Source organism: Mya arenaria, chromosome 7 (genome assembly GCF_026914265.1).
Source record: "Mya arenaria isolate MELC-2E11 chromosome 7, ASM2691426v1".
Classification (NCBI taxonomy): domain Eukaryota; kingdom Metazoa; phylum Mollusca; class Bivalvia; order Myida; family Myidae; genus Mya; species Mya arenaria.
This window is the reverse complement of record NC_069128.1, coordinates 43,708,163-43,725,536: the sequence shown is the minus strand read 5'-3', so window position 1 is coordinate 43,725,536 and position 17,374 is coordinate 43,708,163. Positions and strand designations below refer to the sequence as shown.

Below are 17,374 nucleotides of genomic sequence, written 5' to 3'. Positions count from 1 at the left end.
AAAAAAAAGAAGAAAAATATGGTAGATATTAAATTCATGATTGGGATGTTTGTTTATAAAGGAGCAATGGAATTTAGTTGTTGACCGATATTGATAGGTTTGGTAAGCATAGACTTTTTTTATGACATCGGGGAAAATATATCCTAAGATTTGACCTAGTGACCTAGTTTTTAAACTGAGGTGACCCATATTCACAAATGTTTAAGACAACATGTACAAAAATATTTTGACCAAGTTTCATAAAGGTTTGACTTTTTTTTTTTATGGCCATGGAATCTTTCTCCTAAGATTTGACCTTGTGACCTACATTTTGACCAGGGATGACCCATATTAACTTTCAAGATATTATGCAGGCAAATATTCTGACCAAGTTTCATAAAGAATTGACAAAAATTGTTGAATTTATGAAGTGAAAATATTTTTCCTAAGATTTTACCTAGTGACCTAGATTTTGACCACACATGACCCGGATTCAAATTTGACCTAGAGATTATTAAAATAAACATAATGACCATCTTTCATGAAGATACAGTTATAAATGTGACCTCTAGAGTGTTAACAAGCTTTTCCTTAAATTTGACCTGGTGACCTAGTTTTTGACCGCACATGAACCTGATTCAAACTTGGCCTAGAGCTAATCAATATAAACATTCTGACTAAGTTTCATGTAGAGTGCTAACAAGCTTTTCCTATGATTTGACCTAATGACCTATTTTTTGACTGCACATGACCCAGATTTAAACTTGACTTAGAGATTATTAATATAAACATTCTGACCAACTTTCATGAAGAAACATTTATAATTGTGACCTCTAGATTGTTAACAAGCTTTTCCATCAATTTGACCTGATGACCTAGTTTTTGACCGCACATGACCAAGTTTCGAACTTGGCCTAGAGCTATTCAATATATATAATCTGACTAAGTTTCATGAACATACAGTCATAAATGTGACCTCTAGAGTGCTAACAAGCTTTTCCTATGATTTGACCTGGTGACCTAGTTTTGGAGTGCACATGACCCAGATTAATACTTGATTTAAAGATTATTAATATAAACATTCTGTTCAACTTTCATGAAGATACAGTCATAAATGTGACCTCTAGAGTGTTATTAAGCTTTTCCTTCAATTTGACCTTGTGACCTAGTTTTTGACCACACATGACCCAAATTTGAACTTGACCTAGAATTTAAATATTAACATTCTGACAAAGCTTCCTGAAGATACAGTCATAAATGTGATCTCTATAGTGTTAACAGGCTTTTTCTTTGATTTGACCTGGTGACCTAGTTTTCAACCCCAGATGACCCAATATCAAACTCGTCCAAGATTTTATTGAGGGTAACATTCTGACCAAGTTTCATAAGATTGTGCCCAAATTGTGACCTCTAGAGTGTTAACAGTGAAATTGTTGACGACGGACTACGACGGACACAGGGCGATCACAATAGCTCACCTTGAACACTTTGTGCATAAATATGTCATAGTATATAAACAGATGGCATTCAGGGCAGATGGTACACATTATATATATATAGGAACATGGGAAGACAGGTTATGGGCAGTCGACAAATATATACCACTATATGAACAGATGGCATTCAGGGCAGATGGTACACAAATACATACATACAGACAGACAGACATTTTTTTATTGAGACTTGTACAATGTACATCGTCTACATAAACATATATATATATATATATATATATATATATATATATATATAGGAACATGGGAAGACAGGTTGTGGGCAGATGACGAATATATAATAGTATATGAACAGATGACATCGAGGGTGTTCTCTGGCAAAACCAGTCTTAATGACATCATTGTTAAGTCACGCAATGACATTCAAAATAACATCAGTAGTAACATGTTGAAAACCAATTTCTATGAATACTTTAACATGTTGTTGATTATGTGGGAAAAAATGTATAGAACAATCTAATGTTTAGTTACAAATACTGAATGTAATGGTTTGTTGATATTTCCATAAAAAATAAAGTAGCATAAAATAAGTACTCCTACATCAAATAACAACATCTAGATGCCTATGTGAATTAGTCTTTTTTACTTTGTAATACATGTTGCTTTTGACTTAGAATCCAATAACAATTGTCAGAATATACAATTAATTTGGTACCAATCAAACTGGAACCTACTGAATTATAAGGAAGGAAAAAATATCGAAACTTTGTTGTCAATACTGGTTTTGTCAGATAATGGCTCATATATAGGAACATGGGAAGATCGGTTGTGGGCAGATGACAAATACTTAATAGTATATGAACAGATGGCATTCAGGGCAGATGGTATATATATATATATTTAAAAATGTATATATATGGGAACATGGGAAGACAGGTTGTGGGCAGATGACAAGATTATAACTAGAACTGTCACAGAAGGTGACTTTATACCGCCACAGAACCACATTGATCACTTTAATCAGATTTGTAAAGTATTTGTTAATCAAAAGAAATCCTAACAATCTCTAGACTTCAAAAGCAGTGATCATAAATATTTTTCAGAATTTACAAACTCAGCAGGAAAACAATGTTATTACCTTCAACCTTGCATACTTCTTTTTCACACTGCTCAATTCATCACCCGAATCACTGGCTGGAAATACATGTAGATACGGACTGCTTATACTATATTAGATATTATTATTTTTATAACTTTGCCTTTTACATACCCCACACTATGATTTGATTAAAATAAACTAATAACTAAATGTAAAAGGTGTCTTGGTCTGGACTTTGGGTGGTCTTTGTTAACAAGCAAAATTCATAAATATTGAGGTCAATATACCCTAAATAAATTGCATCTCTGAGCCACCAAAGAATCTACTGTCAGCTATACATTCTGTAATGATTGTGGAGACTTCAACAAAATTCATATTTATTTAAACTTCTCAAATGTATGTACCTTTCCTTTTCCTTTGCACAGAAACACTGGCAGCAGATTTAGCAACCACAGTATGGTCCTCACCAAGGACTTGGTCTAAAACACAATATCATATAAATAAAAGTAGTGAATGGAGACAAAAACTTGTTTCAATTATGAAATAAAATGCCTGATTTTGTCGACAATGCCATAAGAGTCCACCACTTTTTGTTGCATGAAATCTTAAACACTCCGATACTTTGATTTTGAAGCAATTTGTTTTACAAAGTTCACAGTATATACATATATTGTCATAGAAACAGGACTGTTTTTCATACCAAAACTATCAATAACAACCTAATCACTTTCTTTAAGGCTTTTATTTTTTTAATTTTCTGATGGACTTCCGTTACTTTAAGTAACAAAAAATTGGTGAAACTGTGATTGCATGGTGAACAAAACTAGGGCCTTTTTTACATTCAGACTCAAAAGTGATAACAAGCTTGGTGATTGGCTTACATAATGGTGCCATTCAGATTACACAATTCTCATAAAACTGGATCTACATCTACGTAGGTAATAGTAAACTAACTATATTGTGAAAACCAGACTTATACAAAATTTATGAAAAGTGATTGAAACCATTCCTTAGTAAAAATTAAAACAAAGTAATATCACACAAACTTAATATACTTTTGATCGAGCAGATTAGAATACAAATTTCAATTGTATTTGTATAAAATAATTCATGCAATAAATCACTGGGGTTTCCAATTACACCCTAACAATCTCTATCTGCCTTCTGAGAAATCAAAAAAATCTGCCAAAATAATTATCTTATTACCTTCTTTCAACTGCTGCAGCATGGGAAAGTCGTCAGTTTCAAAGCCATCATCACAAGAACTACTGTCTACTCGATCATCAGTACATGGATCTGCGTTATCCTCCCAGAACAGACTTTCAACTATATCAGGAAATGTCACTTGGTCTTCAACAGCTGTAACTGGAGAGGATTGTTCCACATTGGTTTCAAGTGTGTCACCATCAGTGCTGGAAGTCTGATGTACGGTGTTTGTGTTAGACGCATCAGGTGTGTTATCTTGGAAGGAAGGACTTTCAACTCTGGCTGTACATGTCAGTTGGTCTTCAACAGCTGTAACTGGAGAGGATTGTTCAACATTGGTCTCAAGTGTGTCCCCTTCAGTGCTGGAAGTCTGATGTACGGTGTTTGTGTTAGACGCATCAGGTGTGTTATCTTGGAAGGAAGGACTTTCAACTATATCAGGAAATGTTACTTGCTTTTCAACAGCTGTAACTGAAGAGGATTGTTCCACATTGGTCTCAAGTGTGTCACCATCCGTGCTGGAAGTCTGATGTACGGTGTTTGTGTTAGACGCATCAGGTGTGTTATCTTGGAAGGAAGGACTTTCAACTCTGGCTGTACATGTCAGTTGGTCTTCAACAGCTGTAACTGGAGAGGATTGTTCAACATTGGTCTCAAGTGTGTCCCCTTCAGTGCTGGAAGTCTGATGTACGGTGTTTGTGTTAGACGCATCAGGTGTGTTATCTTGGAAGGAAGGACTTTCAACTATATCAGGAAATGTTACTTGCTTTTCAACAGCTGTAACTGGAGAGGATTGTTCCACATTGGTCTCAAGTGTGTCACCATCGGTGCTGGAAATCTGATGTACGGTGTTTGTGTTAGACGCATCAGGTGTGTTATCTTGGAAGGAAGGACTTTCAACTCTGGCTGTACATGTCAGTTGGTCTTCAACAGCTGTAACTGGAGAGGATTGTTCCACATTGGTCTCAAGTGTGTCCCCTTCAGTGCTGGAAGTCTGATGTACGGTGTTTGTGTTAGACGCATCAGGTGTGTTAGCTTGGAAGGAAGGACTTTCAACTCTGGCTGTACATGTCAGTTGGTCTTCAACAGCTGTAACTGGAGAGGATTGTTCCACATTGGTCTCAAGTGTGTCACCATCAGTGCTGGAAATCTGATGTACGGTGTTTGTGTCAGACGCATCAGGTGTGTTATCTTGGAAGGAAGGACTTTCAACTATATCAGGAAATGTCACTTGGTCTTCAACAGCTGTAACTGGAGAGGATTGTTCCACATTGGTCTCAAGTGTGTCCCCTTCAGTGCTGGAAGTCTGATGTACGGTGTTTGTGTCAGACGCATCAGGTGTGTTAGCTTGGAAGGAAGGACTTTCAACTCTGGCTGTACATGTCAGTTGGTCTTCAACAGCTGTAACTGGAGAGGATTGTTCCACATTGGTCTCATCTGAGTCACTGTTGATACTGTGACCTGAAATCAAACAACAAATATGATGAGCTTTATAATAGACCATTAAAACAGTGAAAATCCCGACTTGCCCTAAAACTTTAACAAGACGCCGACGTCAGGGCAAGTAGTATAGCCCTCCTTATTCTTCGAATAGTCAAGCTAAAAAACAGCTGTGACAGCAACCCAAGTTGGTTAGAAAAGTGTCATAAGTGTAAATGAACAAGGGAGAATAATTATGAGGATTCAATAGGGATATTTTTACTATGAATGCATGAACATGCCATAAAATGGACTTTGATAAGGTACATGGACGTGTTTCAACAATACAAAGCAAATATTGTGCGCATTTTTTTCCCTTTAAAGAAAGCACCCTCCCCTTTTTCATTTCTGGCTTAAACACTATCCGTGTAAGTTTAGTTTAAATCCATTCATAATTTCTAAACTCATAGAGAAATACCCCTTGTATTTATTGATAATCATTATAAAGGCAATAACCTTGACCTTTGCACTAAGAAGCCAAATGTTGTGCACGTCATAACACAATGTCGACATTCTAATGGTGAAGAACACAACTTTCCAGTTTTTAAGGAGAGGATACATTATTCAACAGGACCTACTTCTGATCACTTCTAATAAAGTTTAGGTACAGCAGCCCTAAGTATAGCATAGTCTTGTATTACAGAATTGTCAAAGTTCATGTTAAAGTTGCACTTTCACAGATTGAATGTTTTGACAACTTTTTTTTTTGTCTTGGAATGAGCCAATTTTTGCGAAAATCCATGGAAACCAGTTATATAAGACTGCTGACAAAATTAGATCGCAGATTTTTATATTTAAGTTCAAAAATTGATGTTTTGTGCAATTTTCATTAACCGTTAGTAACGGTTTAAGCGGTAAAACATTAATTTTCGAACAGGGGCCGTATTCAATAAGCATCTTAGTAACAATTTTCAACTTAGTGAAAAATTGCCTTTTTTCTAATTTGAATTATAAGAAAACGAACAATGTTTGTACACCAAAAGTATGAAAATAAGCAAGAAAATGGTCTAAACAATATATGCATTATATGAATAAATCGGATGAAAAGTAGTGGGTATTTAAAATAATCGATGTCAAATATTACAAAATTCTCACTAAGTTGAAAATATTCACTAAGATGCTTATTGAATGAGCTCCTAAGTTCCAACCACTGCATCAATGGGGAACAACTACTAACTATGGGTTAGATTTAAGATGGATAAAACTGTTCCAGATCTTACAAAAAGTTCAAAACTGTATTCCAAAAATCATAGAAACAATGGCATCTGAAAATAATTACAGTTAAGTTCCCCCATTTAGACCACCTTAACATTGAGACAATCCTTGATTTCAAAACCAAAAAAAAATGAGTATTTTCTTAATAAAATGGTCTCAGTAATGAGGCCAGTTCACCAAGGCCTAAAAAAAATAATTTTTGATTAGGGTTACATCCTCTTCAAAAATAGGTAGGCTTTTTTATTTTATTTTTTTATTAGACTTTATATAAGAACGTCATTATCATCATTGGAGAATGGTGTTAAAGTTATCGTCTATATAAGCATTTAAGGTTTTAAACTACATATTGAAAAGCACCAAAAAAAAAAGATTTTTTTTTTTTTTTTTTTTCATTTTTTTTTCCAACTGACTATAAAAACGGAAGGGTCGGCGCCTATTCCGTAGGTAGGGTCGGGTAACCCGAACCAAATGTACTTTTTTTTTGAGGCCTAATCAAACTTTAATCTAGTATGAATGGTAATCTTATTGTTGGAACTAATAACAAAACTAGATAATGCTCAACAATTCAGTGTTTGTCCCAAACTAAACTAACAAAAGGGACACCGGAACAAACAAGTCAGTCAATCATTGAAAACAACCTTCTGGCTTTGCTTTATGACCTGAACATCTGTTAAAAGCTTTGAAACTATCTGATGCATTTATTTGCAGGTAAAACTTGAACACAATTTGGTAAAACCTGCCCTATGACCTAACTTTTATCACCCCCAATAGCAATGTGCATTTTTTAAAAGCCGAGCTCTGATAGTTACCAAACTATAACAGATGTTGTCGAGCCATCTTGAAACCAAAAATGCTGATTGGAATATATCTTAACTAAATTTTAACAGTCAAGCTAAATTGCTTTGATTGAAAAATATTTGTTCCTACTGTCATAGAATACATCTATATACCAGACATTTTTTATTTAAATTTACAGCATTTCTTTCTAAAATGTTCTAGATTCAATCATACATTAAAAAAAATGCATGAGCAAGAGGGCCATGGGGACCCTTTAAATATCAATAATCCATTTAAAAGAAAGGTGTTTAAGTGAAACTTTTATTGTTTACATAAATGATATAACAATTCACTTTAAATGATTTTAGGAAGCATTCAAGCTTCCAGCAAGTTAAACCTTTCGTAGTAAGATTTTATTTAAAGTAAGTGGATACAAATATTTTTCATTGGCAAACAATGAAATGAACAGTATAAACACAATTTTATACCCTGTTCATGCTGATACTGAAATATAAAACAAATGCATGCATACTTACTTTTGTTAGGGATATGTAAAGTGTCAATCAATTGCACATTATTATGCAGAATATATGTAGCAATTACAAACAAGATATATGTTTGTCAACCGATATGCCCCCTGAGCGCAATGTTGTAAAGAATATTTGGACAATTGAATGGAATATGCATGGACCAAAATGACAGCTGATTTGGCATTGACATTGAATACCTTTGAGGCAGTTTTTAGATTATGACCATTCAAAGTATGGGTATAGTAGGTACAGTTTTTGATCATGTTCAAATGATAACTGATCTTGCAGATAAACATGATCCTCTAACCAGCAGGAAATATGTAAACATAATGTAATTTTAATGACCAATATGAGTTGTGACAATGACCTTCAATCTCAATATGAATAGGGGTCATCTACTGGTCACCCCAAATCTATATGTCCAGTTTGAGGGCCATAGGTGCAGGCATTGTCGAGCTATCACAGACATGATTTTTGTGTTCAAGGTCACTGTGACTCTGTCAGGTCCAAACATCATGGCAAGTTTGATGACCATATGTCCAGGAATTGTTGAGTTATCATTCAGACTAGCTTTAACAATTTTTCCCATATAAAGGTCACTCTGACCTTGACCTTTGACCTGACGACACCTAAAATAAATAGGGGTCATCTACTGGTCAGGCCCAACCTTCATGTCAAGTTTGCTGAAAATCACTCAGACAAACATTGGTCTATGACGGACTGACATGTGCAAATCAAAATACCCCTCCTCTTCGAAGGGGGGCATAATATATATATTTCAGCATATTCATGTACTGGGAAAGATCATGAATTTTGTGTACAGACAGGCAGACGAACAAACAAACATACTTATTACTACTGCTTATAGTTTACTTTTGCAGGGTCCTTATAATAGCTAGTTGATTGATGCCTATGAATCAGATGAGTAAACTAACTGAACCATTAGCTAAATGTTAGATACAGAGTTACAAAATTTTACTTAAATTGCAAAATTATGGTAATTTGTAAAAATTGGAATCATTAGTTTGTGTTCAAATATCAAGGTGTCTTTCAAATACATGAATATCCGGTCTTTGCAAACAAGTTAATCCTGAGCTAGCACTCACCTGTGTCCAGGGGTATTCCTTTAATCCATAATCGTAAAGTAGCTCTTCACAGATGTCCCTGAAAAACACATTAAAGGGGCTGTACTCCATATGATAAAATAGCACAAAAAGAGAAAATTGTCGAAAACTGACATAAACTTGGCATCGATGTGTACAATGCATTGAAACTAAGAACTGAAGTACCACATAGTTTACAATTTATTTAAGTTTAGCAGTTATTTCGTATTTTTCCATTTAAAAAGATTACTGAGTATGTCTACAAGGTAGAATTCATTTCTTATCCGTGATTGGCTAGTCGGTGTTATCACGTGATATTACTGAGGTAGGTGTATAGCTTAATTATGTCACCCAATTAGAGTAAGTTGTCGTAGCTCAGTGGATACGATGCTGGACAGCAATTTTGGCGACACGGGTTCGAACCCGGTCTCTGACACATTTTTTTTTACGTTTTGGTTACTTTTTTACAATTATGATATCAAAGCGTAACACATTCTGTTAGAAAATTGTCCTGAGATTTGTTACAGAAAAAAAACTTTTTTTGGTGTTCAGTCCCTTTAAGGTATTAAATTTGATGGTGAAAAAAGGTCAATAGCTCCAAGAAAAGGTGTAACAGATATTTACGAAGGAAGATGGTTCATCAGTGAAAGTTTGAGGCAAACCCTTCAACACAAGAATGAGGAGTATGACAGACAAACTTTTGGGACATACAGTCATACAAAGTGGGGGCATTAAAAGTTATGGCTGATAAGATTTTGCATTCCGACAAGAGAGCTGTCACAGTGCCAATTATAGCAAAAAGGCTATGACAATATCTCTAACTTTTCTCTTTTAAACACTGACAAGTTGAAAATAGTGTGTTACTGACTGAAATATATGTATTGTTTATCGCACGTTAAGCCTTATTAAATTTCTAGGTCTTATGTTCTGAAAGGTCCCCAAAATACGCCTGCAAATAGTGCGTGCGTGTTTTGTTTAAGTTTATTTCTATATAATTGTTCATCCATATTCTTTTGACTTTTTTGCTGAGATCAAGGTGTACTCAGCATTAACTTAATACATCAGAAATACCTTTGTGCAAACAGGATCAACTGCCCACTAACTTCCTTCATCACAGCATTCAGTTCTTTTTTATGACCATGGTTTACCAGTCTTCCAAGTCTTCCACTTTCTTCAGAAGCATCTACGCTACAAACAAAAAACATATTTTTTCTCACTGAAACTGGACACCTTCTGCGATATCATACTACATAATGTATTTAACACAGATAGGCGGCATATTTGGAGCACTATAATCTATGAGTTATAACTTGTTTAATTTTAGAAGAAGCAATGCTATAGATACAAAATGTATTACATTAAACCGATTGAAGGAATACAAAACTGGTAGATTTAGTAAGTTAACAATAGCCTTATCATATATTATGCACAAAAACAGAGGTTCGAACCATGGTGTTGCACAAAACACGCAGTGTACCGTGGTATTTTTTCCGTGGTACCAATCTCTATTATGAACACATAGCTATTAATATTATGTATGACCACTTAAGCCCAGATAAACACCAAATGTATGACAAAATCTGAAATCACAATACAAAATTTTGTCAGACTTACCATAACTGCTTGCCTTTGGATATGAAAAAGAAACGGAAGCCTGTTGAGTTTTTTGCTTCCCTTCTATCACCTTCTTCACCTGTTATAAGTTCACCTGTGTAGTGGAGAAGGAAATCTCCATTTTTCCTGTCTACTATGGTCTTTATACCTCGTCCTGAAAATGATAATATATTAGATAACTTTAAAGATACTCTATGATAAAAATGCGCAGTTCTAAGGCATGTTAATTGAATAAAACATAAACAGTGTAATAAAAAAGGTGATTTTTTGATGATAAGTTTAAAAAAAAATAAACTTCAAGGAGCGATATGAAAAAATGACAGCTTTAACCAACTGTGCTATTCTGCATTGTAATGGAATATGAGATAACTATGGTTATACTCATACAAATCACTCACAATTCTGATGAGAAAAGGGCCAAACAAACAAGAGCTGTATTATAAGTTGACTTTTAACTCAGAATGCATAAACTCCATAACATACAGTAAAAGATACTACTGAAGTAGATATTTCTTCCAGACACACCCTGAATCTACATTTCAGGAAACAATTGAGCTTTCTGTTCTTTTCAAATCCTTTGAGAACGCTACTTTAGTGGGCAGATATATTCTGCCCACAAGGTGATAACTAACTGCTATGCTATCATCAAACTCTCTTTTAAAAAGGGAAAAAATGGTATTTTTTTCTTAAAAAAAGTCACATTCAGGAACAACAGTGTTGTTATTGTTGAAACACTTCACAGGTGGAGATATAGTCGTCAGAACTTGACATACATACAAATATCAATCTGAAAATCATTACTATTTAAATCTAATGTACCTGTTTCCAAGCTTTTAATTAAACAAAAAATGACTGAGATGTCATTAAAGAAGAGGGGGTTGATGGAGAGGAACCTTATGCAATTACATGTACCTTATCAATTTAATTATGAATTTATTAATCATAACATACAATGTACTATGCGTAATGGCCTAATGGTTTCCTGTAATGAAGATGTTGTTTGAGTCTAGAAAATGTATACATATGTGTATACCAAGGATAATTTTACTTTAGAGGGCAGATTTTTCTGCCCATGAGGTTGTCTGTAATAGGCATTCATGGTTTGTCTCAAAGTTATGAATTCAGCACTAGTACACTCACAAAATGCAAGTGATAATTGGAAATTGGGTTTAAAGGTACTTTTTTGAGCAAAATTTTGCGACTGAAAGCCCTCAATTTATAGCAACCTTCACTTTTCCTACTTTATTTCTCGTAATACACATAAAATTATGATATTTACCTAAGCGTGTTGCATTAAGCGCACTCAGTAGACATTTTTTTGTGTTCAGACTTTAGGTGGCAGTATTTGGCTCATATATTTCCAATGTTGAGGTGCAGTCCACTATCATGATATGCCCATAAACGGTTTGTTCACGCATCAATATTTGAAATGGAAAACTTCTGATGGCGATGATTAAATTAATCAGACATAAAAGCCTAAATTAAATAATCTGTCCATATAAACTAACTTAACGGGAGAAAAAGTCCACATGAAATTAACCATCAATACAGACTACGCTGGAAACGTCTGCAAGACATTTTGTGCGGCTGCATATCAAACTTCCTCAATACATGTATCTAATTTAAAAGGTGAATTATTATGACATAGAAATCATTGTTGTTGTTTTGATCATACATATTACCTAACAAAATAAGGGGTGAACAAAACTTTTGTGAGACAACTTCAGATTTTGCACACAAAAATTTGCTAGTACATTTTTTTTCTAAATTCAAGCCCTGTTAAGTGGGCAGATTCAGTCTTCCCATAATGGCTGTTTGGAATATATAGGTTTAGTAATTGTGTGAAAGCTATAAACTATATGGGAAGCTTTACTTCAATCTGCCTATAATTGTTGTCATAGCTACCTGCCAAAACTAACATTACAGCCACTTTTTTAATCACAAATTATTACTTACCAAATTAAAGAGTCACCTAATTTGACAATACACATTTTATTCAGCAAATACATATTTATCATATCAGTAACCAAAACCAAGGTATACATTTCAAAAACATTTCTTTCACAAAAATTGTGTAAAAAATAATTTAAGCTCTGACCAGTTTATTGTCAAGATACATGTATTTTTGTGTTTATATCACTGAATAAGCTATTTTATTGGCAGCATATTAAGCAAACCTCGCTGTTAGCTTAGGGCAAAGTTGTTCAGTTTTCCTCGACACAAATCAGTGAAAATTGAGTGCTGTTAATGGATTAATCAATTTTTGAACTTAAATATAAAAATCCTCGATCTAATTTTTTGTCAGCAGTCTTATATAACTGGTATCCATGGATTTTCGCAAAAATTGGCTCATTCCAAGACAAAAAATAAAAACGTGGTCAAAACGTTCAATCTGTGAGAGTGCAGCTTTAACGGAATGTGTTCTTAAGAAAAAGCCAACTTAGTCATGTTGAAAACTGCCATTTTTGGACCTGGGAACCTTGTAAGTGTATTTTGAATATACTGTCAGTATACTACTAGTACTACTAGTAGTATTACTACAGTATAATCATTTTTGAGTTTTAAACATTTATTGGTGTCATAATTCACAAATATACAGTACACCAAATAAAACCACGTGCAGGCCAGTTTTGGTAATGCACCAGTCAATTGTAACCATGGCCCCCCAGGTCCGGAGATAGCCAGGGAAATGGGCCGTGTTTTTACCTTCCAGGTGGCCCAGCAGTGCCTGTAACTGCAGTTTTGTCTTCACGCCAATTATAGCGGGGAATTGGCATTATCTAGGGTTCCCTTGTTAGGGGGCATTTGGCTGGGGTTTACTGGCATATCGTCCCCGCAGGACGGAGATTTTGCCAGGGATTTGCTGTCAAAGTCCCCGCTATTCCCCGGACCTGGGAGGGCCGTGGTTACAAATGACTGGTGCATAATGAACAAGAGTGTACCAGTAGGCGAGTAGTTCTCGGACACTTTTAGAGGTTTTATGGATCAAGTATTCTTATTTTAAAAGATATATGATATTCCAATGTTTATAACAAACTTCAGCTCTTCTTCTGTTGAAATAATGCAAAATCAAGTGTAATTGAACAATTTAAGTCCATTCTCATAGGCTCCGAATGTGGTGCTCAAAAGGGGCTAAATTTTAGTTTGACAGAAGAAGTTCTCGGACACTCCCTTAGATGATCAACAAAACCGGGAAACATGCGCTGAAGTGATTTTTTTATTTAAAATATTTAAAAGTGGAATTTTCAAACCAGTAAGTAATATATGTCTTATTATTTTTCATTAAAAACCAATCTAATTGTACATAATTATATACATAGACCATGAAGCTCATAAAACTGAAATAAATGATTTCTATTTTTAGCACATATGTGTAATGTAAACTCCTGACTTAAGATGAATATTTTCTAGTCCAAATAATTGTATGTTGACAGATCTTTTTTAGATTTTTGATATGGCAAATCCTTCACGAACAAATTGGTTACTAAAGTATCAAAAGTGGGTAGTTGTTCCGATCAGGATTCCGGGTTAAAGCATATAGCGTCTATAAAATATCACAAAAACAAGAAATATTACCAGATAATGTTATTTTATATTAGTTCCGTACACAAAAAATTAATATCCAACTTATAATTATGAGTTTGACGGCTTTTCTTCATTTCATTCTGTCAAAACATAACGATATATACATGAAGGGCACCTGCAAGGCTCTAGGGCACAGTTTTAAATCGCTCGGAACATTTCGGCCATGGCCGAGTTGTTACGATTGTATAACGAGGTCTATCTCGAAGCTTTGTTGGAGGAGGCCGAGTTATTACGATTGTATCGAGTTGTTCCCCTTCGCATAATTGTTGTCTGTGTCAGTCAACTTTCATTTTATTGGAAAGGTAAACAACTTGTTTTAATGCATTAAATATTTGTTTAGTGCAAAATAACCTTTCACTTACATGGTGAAATATGAATATAACTCTTTATGATCAATTTCAACCATAAAATACTTCATTTAAAACAATTTCAATATTTTTAAAACACCCCCGTTTTTTGGGCTACCAGACAAATCGGCCCCTTACCAAATCGGCCCCTAGCTCAAACGGTTACCTTTTCGGCCCCTTACCAAATCGTCCCCATCCCGTAGACGTTTCGGCCCCTGATTACCGAGACGTTTCGGCCCTTATTTTAATTTTATTTTTTATATCTAAATACATTGTTTAAGTAAAAAACATGTAATTTCATTTTAATTTTTTTTAATAGACAAAGCTATATACATGCATACAAAGGTATAGATAAAAATAGTTTTAAAGAAAATATCTGTACACTTGAAATCATATTTTTATTTTATTTCTAATTATAAGTAAAAAACATGTAATTTCATTTTTTTTTATTTTAAGAGACAAAGCTATATACATGCATACAAAGATATAGATAAAAATAGATTTAAAGAAAATATCTGTACACTTGAAAACATGTAAAGATTTATTCACGAGATATTTTTATAAGACGAAATAGAGTTGAAGAAGAAATGTTTAAACTTCATTTTTTTTAAATAATCTTTAAATATTATACATAACTATGTTGCTAATATTATGTATAATGACATGTCCATTGTCTAACATCAGTCTTCACCAAACACCTATCGCCCGCCGTAGATGGCACCAACATTTTTCAGGACTCCTCGCAGGTGACCTTATGCGAATCGTATGAGTCCCACTCATCCATGATCCTGGCGTTGATGTCCCTGTAACGCTTCTCGATATAAGTTATAAAATTTATGAAATTCAGTTATTTATATTCAAATCAGGTAAGGATAAAAAAATAATCTTATATTGAATACGTATGCAAAACCATCCTGGCTTAAACGGTGTTTTTAGACAGACGGTCTTATGGCGAATTGTCACATTCCACAGAGGTATCAGGCGTTGGAATTGTGACACTTTGTGTTAACCAGCTTATAAATACGTCTACAAGGTTTGTTCCGACTTTCCCAACCGCTAATTCTCACACTTAAAGATTAATACCAATTATCTCTTCGCACCTCAAACAGAATATTATTTCACTTTCTTGATAGTTCAAATGCATTTTAAAAAGAGTAAAACAATATATCCGTACTACGGATATATTGTTTTACTCTTTTTAAAATGCATTTGAACTATCAAGTTGTATCTTGTTTGCAATTCATATCTATAAAACAAACATTATTTCCTAATTATGTTTAGATAAAACACTAATTGTCAAAAATAATAATTAATAATTATTCTGGAGCAATAGTATACCACATAGATAACAAATTAATGGTTGAAATGTAAAGGCATTTTTAAAAAACGCAACACGTTTAAAACAAGTGGTACCCACTTTTAGAAACGATTTAATATATATACTTACGTTGTTTATATTACTCAAATCTTCTTTAATCAACTCTAAATAACATTAACAAATTAAAGAAAATTATTCATTCACACGTCTTTGAATGTCTTTTTCACACCCACAACACTAACAGTTTGCCTTGCAAAAAAAGAACGCATGGTTCAAAGACAATTTTTCTTTGAAGTCTTCAATGATCAATTAATAATTAACAGTTATAACAATAGATTTTCTAACATTTTATATTAAAAATCAGGGTTAATAGTTATTTAGATTTTAATTATATTTTTATATCAGTCATATCAATGTTTTTCATGCATATCTGTCTATTTGTAAATTTAAAGATTTTATTTACAACTTATTTACAGATCTCATTGACATTTATAAGACGACCTACAATGTTTTTCTTTATACCCAAGATAAAAAATAAAATAAAATTAAGGGGCCGAAATGTCTCTGTTGAAAATCACTAAGGGGCCGAAACGTCTCGAGTCATTTTAATTAAGGGGACGAAATGGCAGGGCTGAAACGTCTTAGGGGCCGATTTGGTAGTAGGCCGATTTGGTAAGGGGCCGATTTGTCTTGCTCCCGTTTTTTGCACATTCCCGTTTAGACGTTAGGGATTGGAAGAATCCCGTATAACACGTCTATTATTTTAGACTAGAATATTTTCGTAAATGCAGAATGTCGTCTGCGTCAAAAAAGGAAGTATACCAGTACCGAACTAATAGTTTAACCTAACTGTTGCCCGTATTTTAAGTTGTGCTTTTTGAGCATGCGCACTAAAATCGTGATTCCCAGCGGAGGTAAAATGTGATTTTGGAAACTTTTGGAATTTAACGTCTTATAATCCTTACCTAATGAAAATATTTGGTACCTGCTGAAACTTTTCAAACACCTGATTGATTGAAATCAGGTGCTTGATATGTAACTTCCAAAATGAGGCGAAAATCGTGAGTGTCCGAGAACTACTAGTGTCCGAGAACTACTCGCCTACTGGTAAATTACTAAATATTCAGCCCCGTTTTGAATACGATCTCCTTTCTTTTTGCCTTAAAATAGACAGTAACATCAAAGCGACTTATTTCGACTACGGTACGAAATGACATGCCTCAAAACAGGCCCTAATGCGAGATGGCGAGGCTACGATGACCAGATCCCGCCCGGCTCACACAGCCTACAATAACTTTACCTTTGAAGCCGAAATCTTTCACTGTATAACCATCTTGGTCTTTGTCCAACTTGATAAAATAGAGCGCCTTGTCTATTGGTTTAAGCCGTGCAGTAGGTCGCATGATGCCAGTTTACCGTAGTACACGAATACTTAGTACACGCTGCTCCAGAAAATAATACGGAAGTACTTGGAAAAGACATGCGCAGTGAAGCGTAACTACTCGGTGATTTCCGACAACTTCGGAAATAGAAATCGCCTATCCATAATCGCCGAGGTGATCCAGTTGTGAATCTATCGCGCAACCAAGACTAAGGGAAGCAAGTAGTACACGTTATTTTCATCCCACAACTCCAGCAGAGTGAAAGTGGGCAGACCCGCTTTACTCA

The 17,374-nt window shown here is 34.4% G+C and overlaps 1 protein-coding gene across 1 annotated transcript; it reads right to left on the bottom strand.

Moving 5' to 3' along the window:
- Window positions 1-9,903: 9,903 nt before the first annotated feature.
- Window positions 9,904-17,109, bottom strand: LOC128241164 (N-lysine methyltransferase KMT5A-B-like). The gene is made up of 3 exons (XM_052958130.1): window positions 17,007-17,109; window positions 10,457-10,610; window positions 9,904-10,030 (listed from the first exon to the last, which is right to left on the bottom strand). The coding sequence occupies exons 1-3, from the start codon at window positions 17,107-17,109 to the stop codon at window positions 9,904-9,906; spliced, it is 384 nt and encodes a 127-aa protein (XP_052814090.1).
- Window positions 17,110-17,374: the final 265 nt, after the last annotated feature.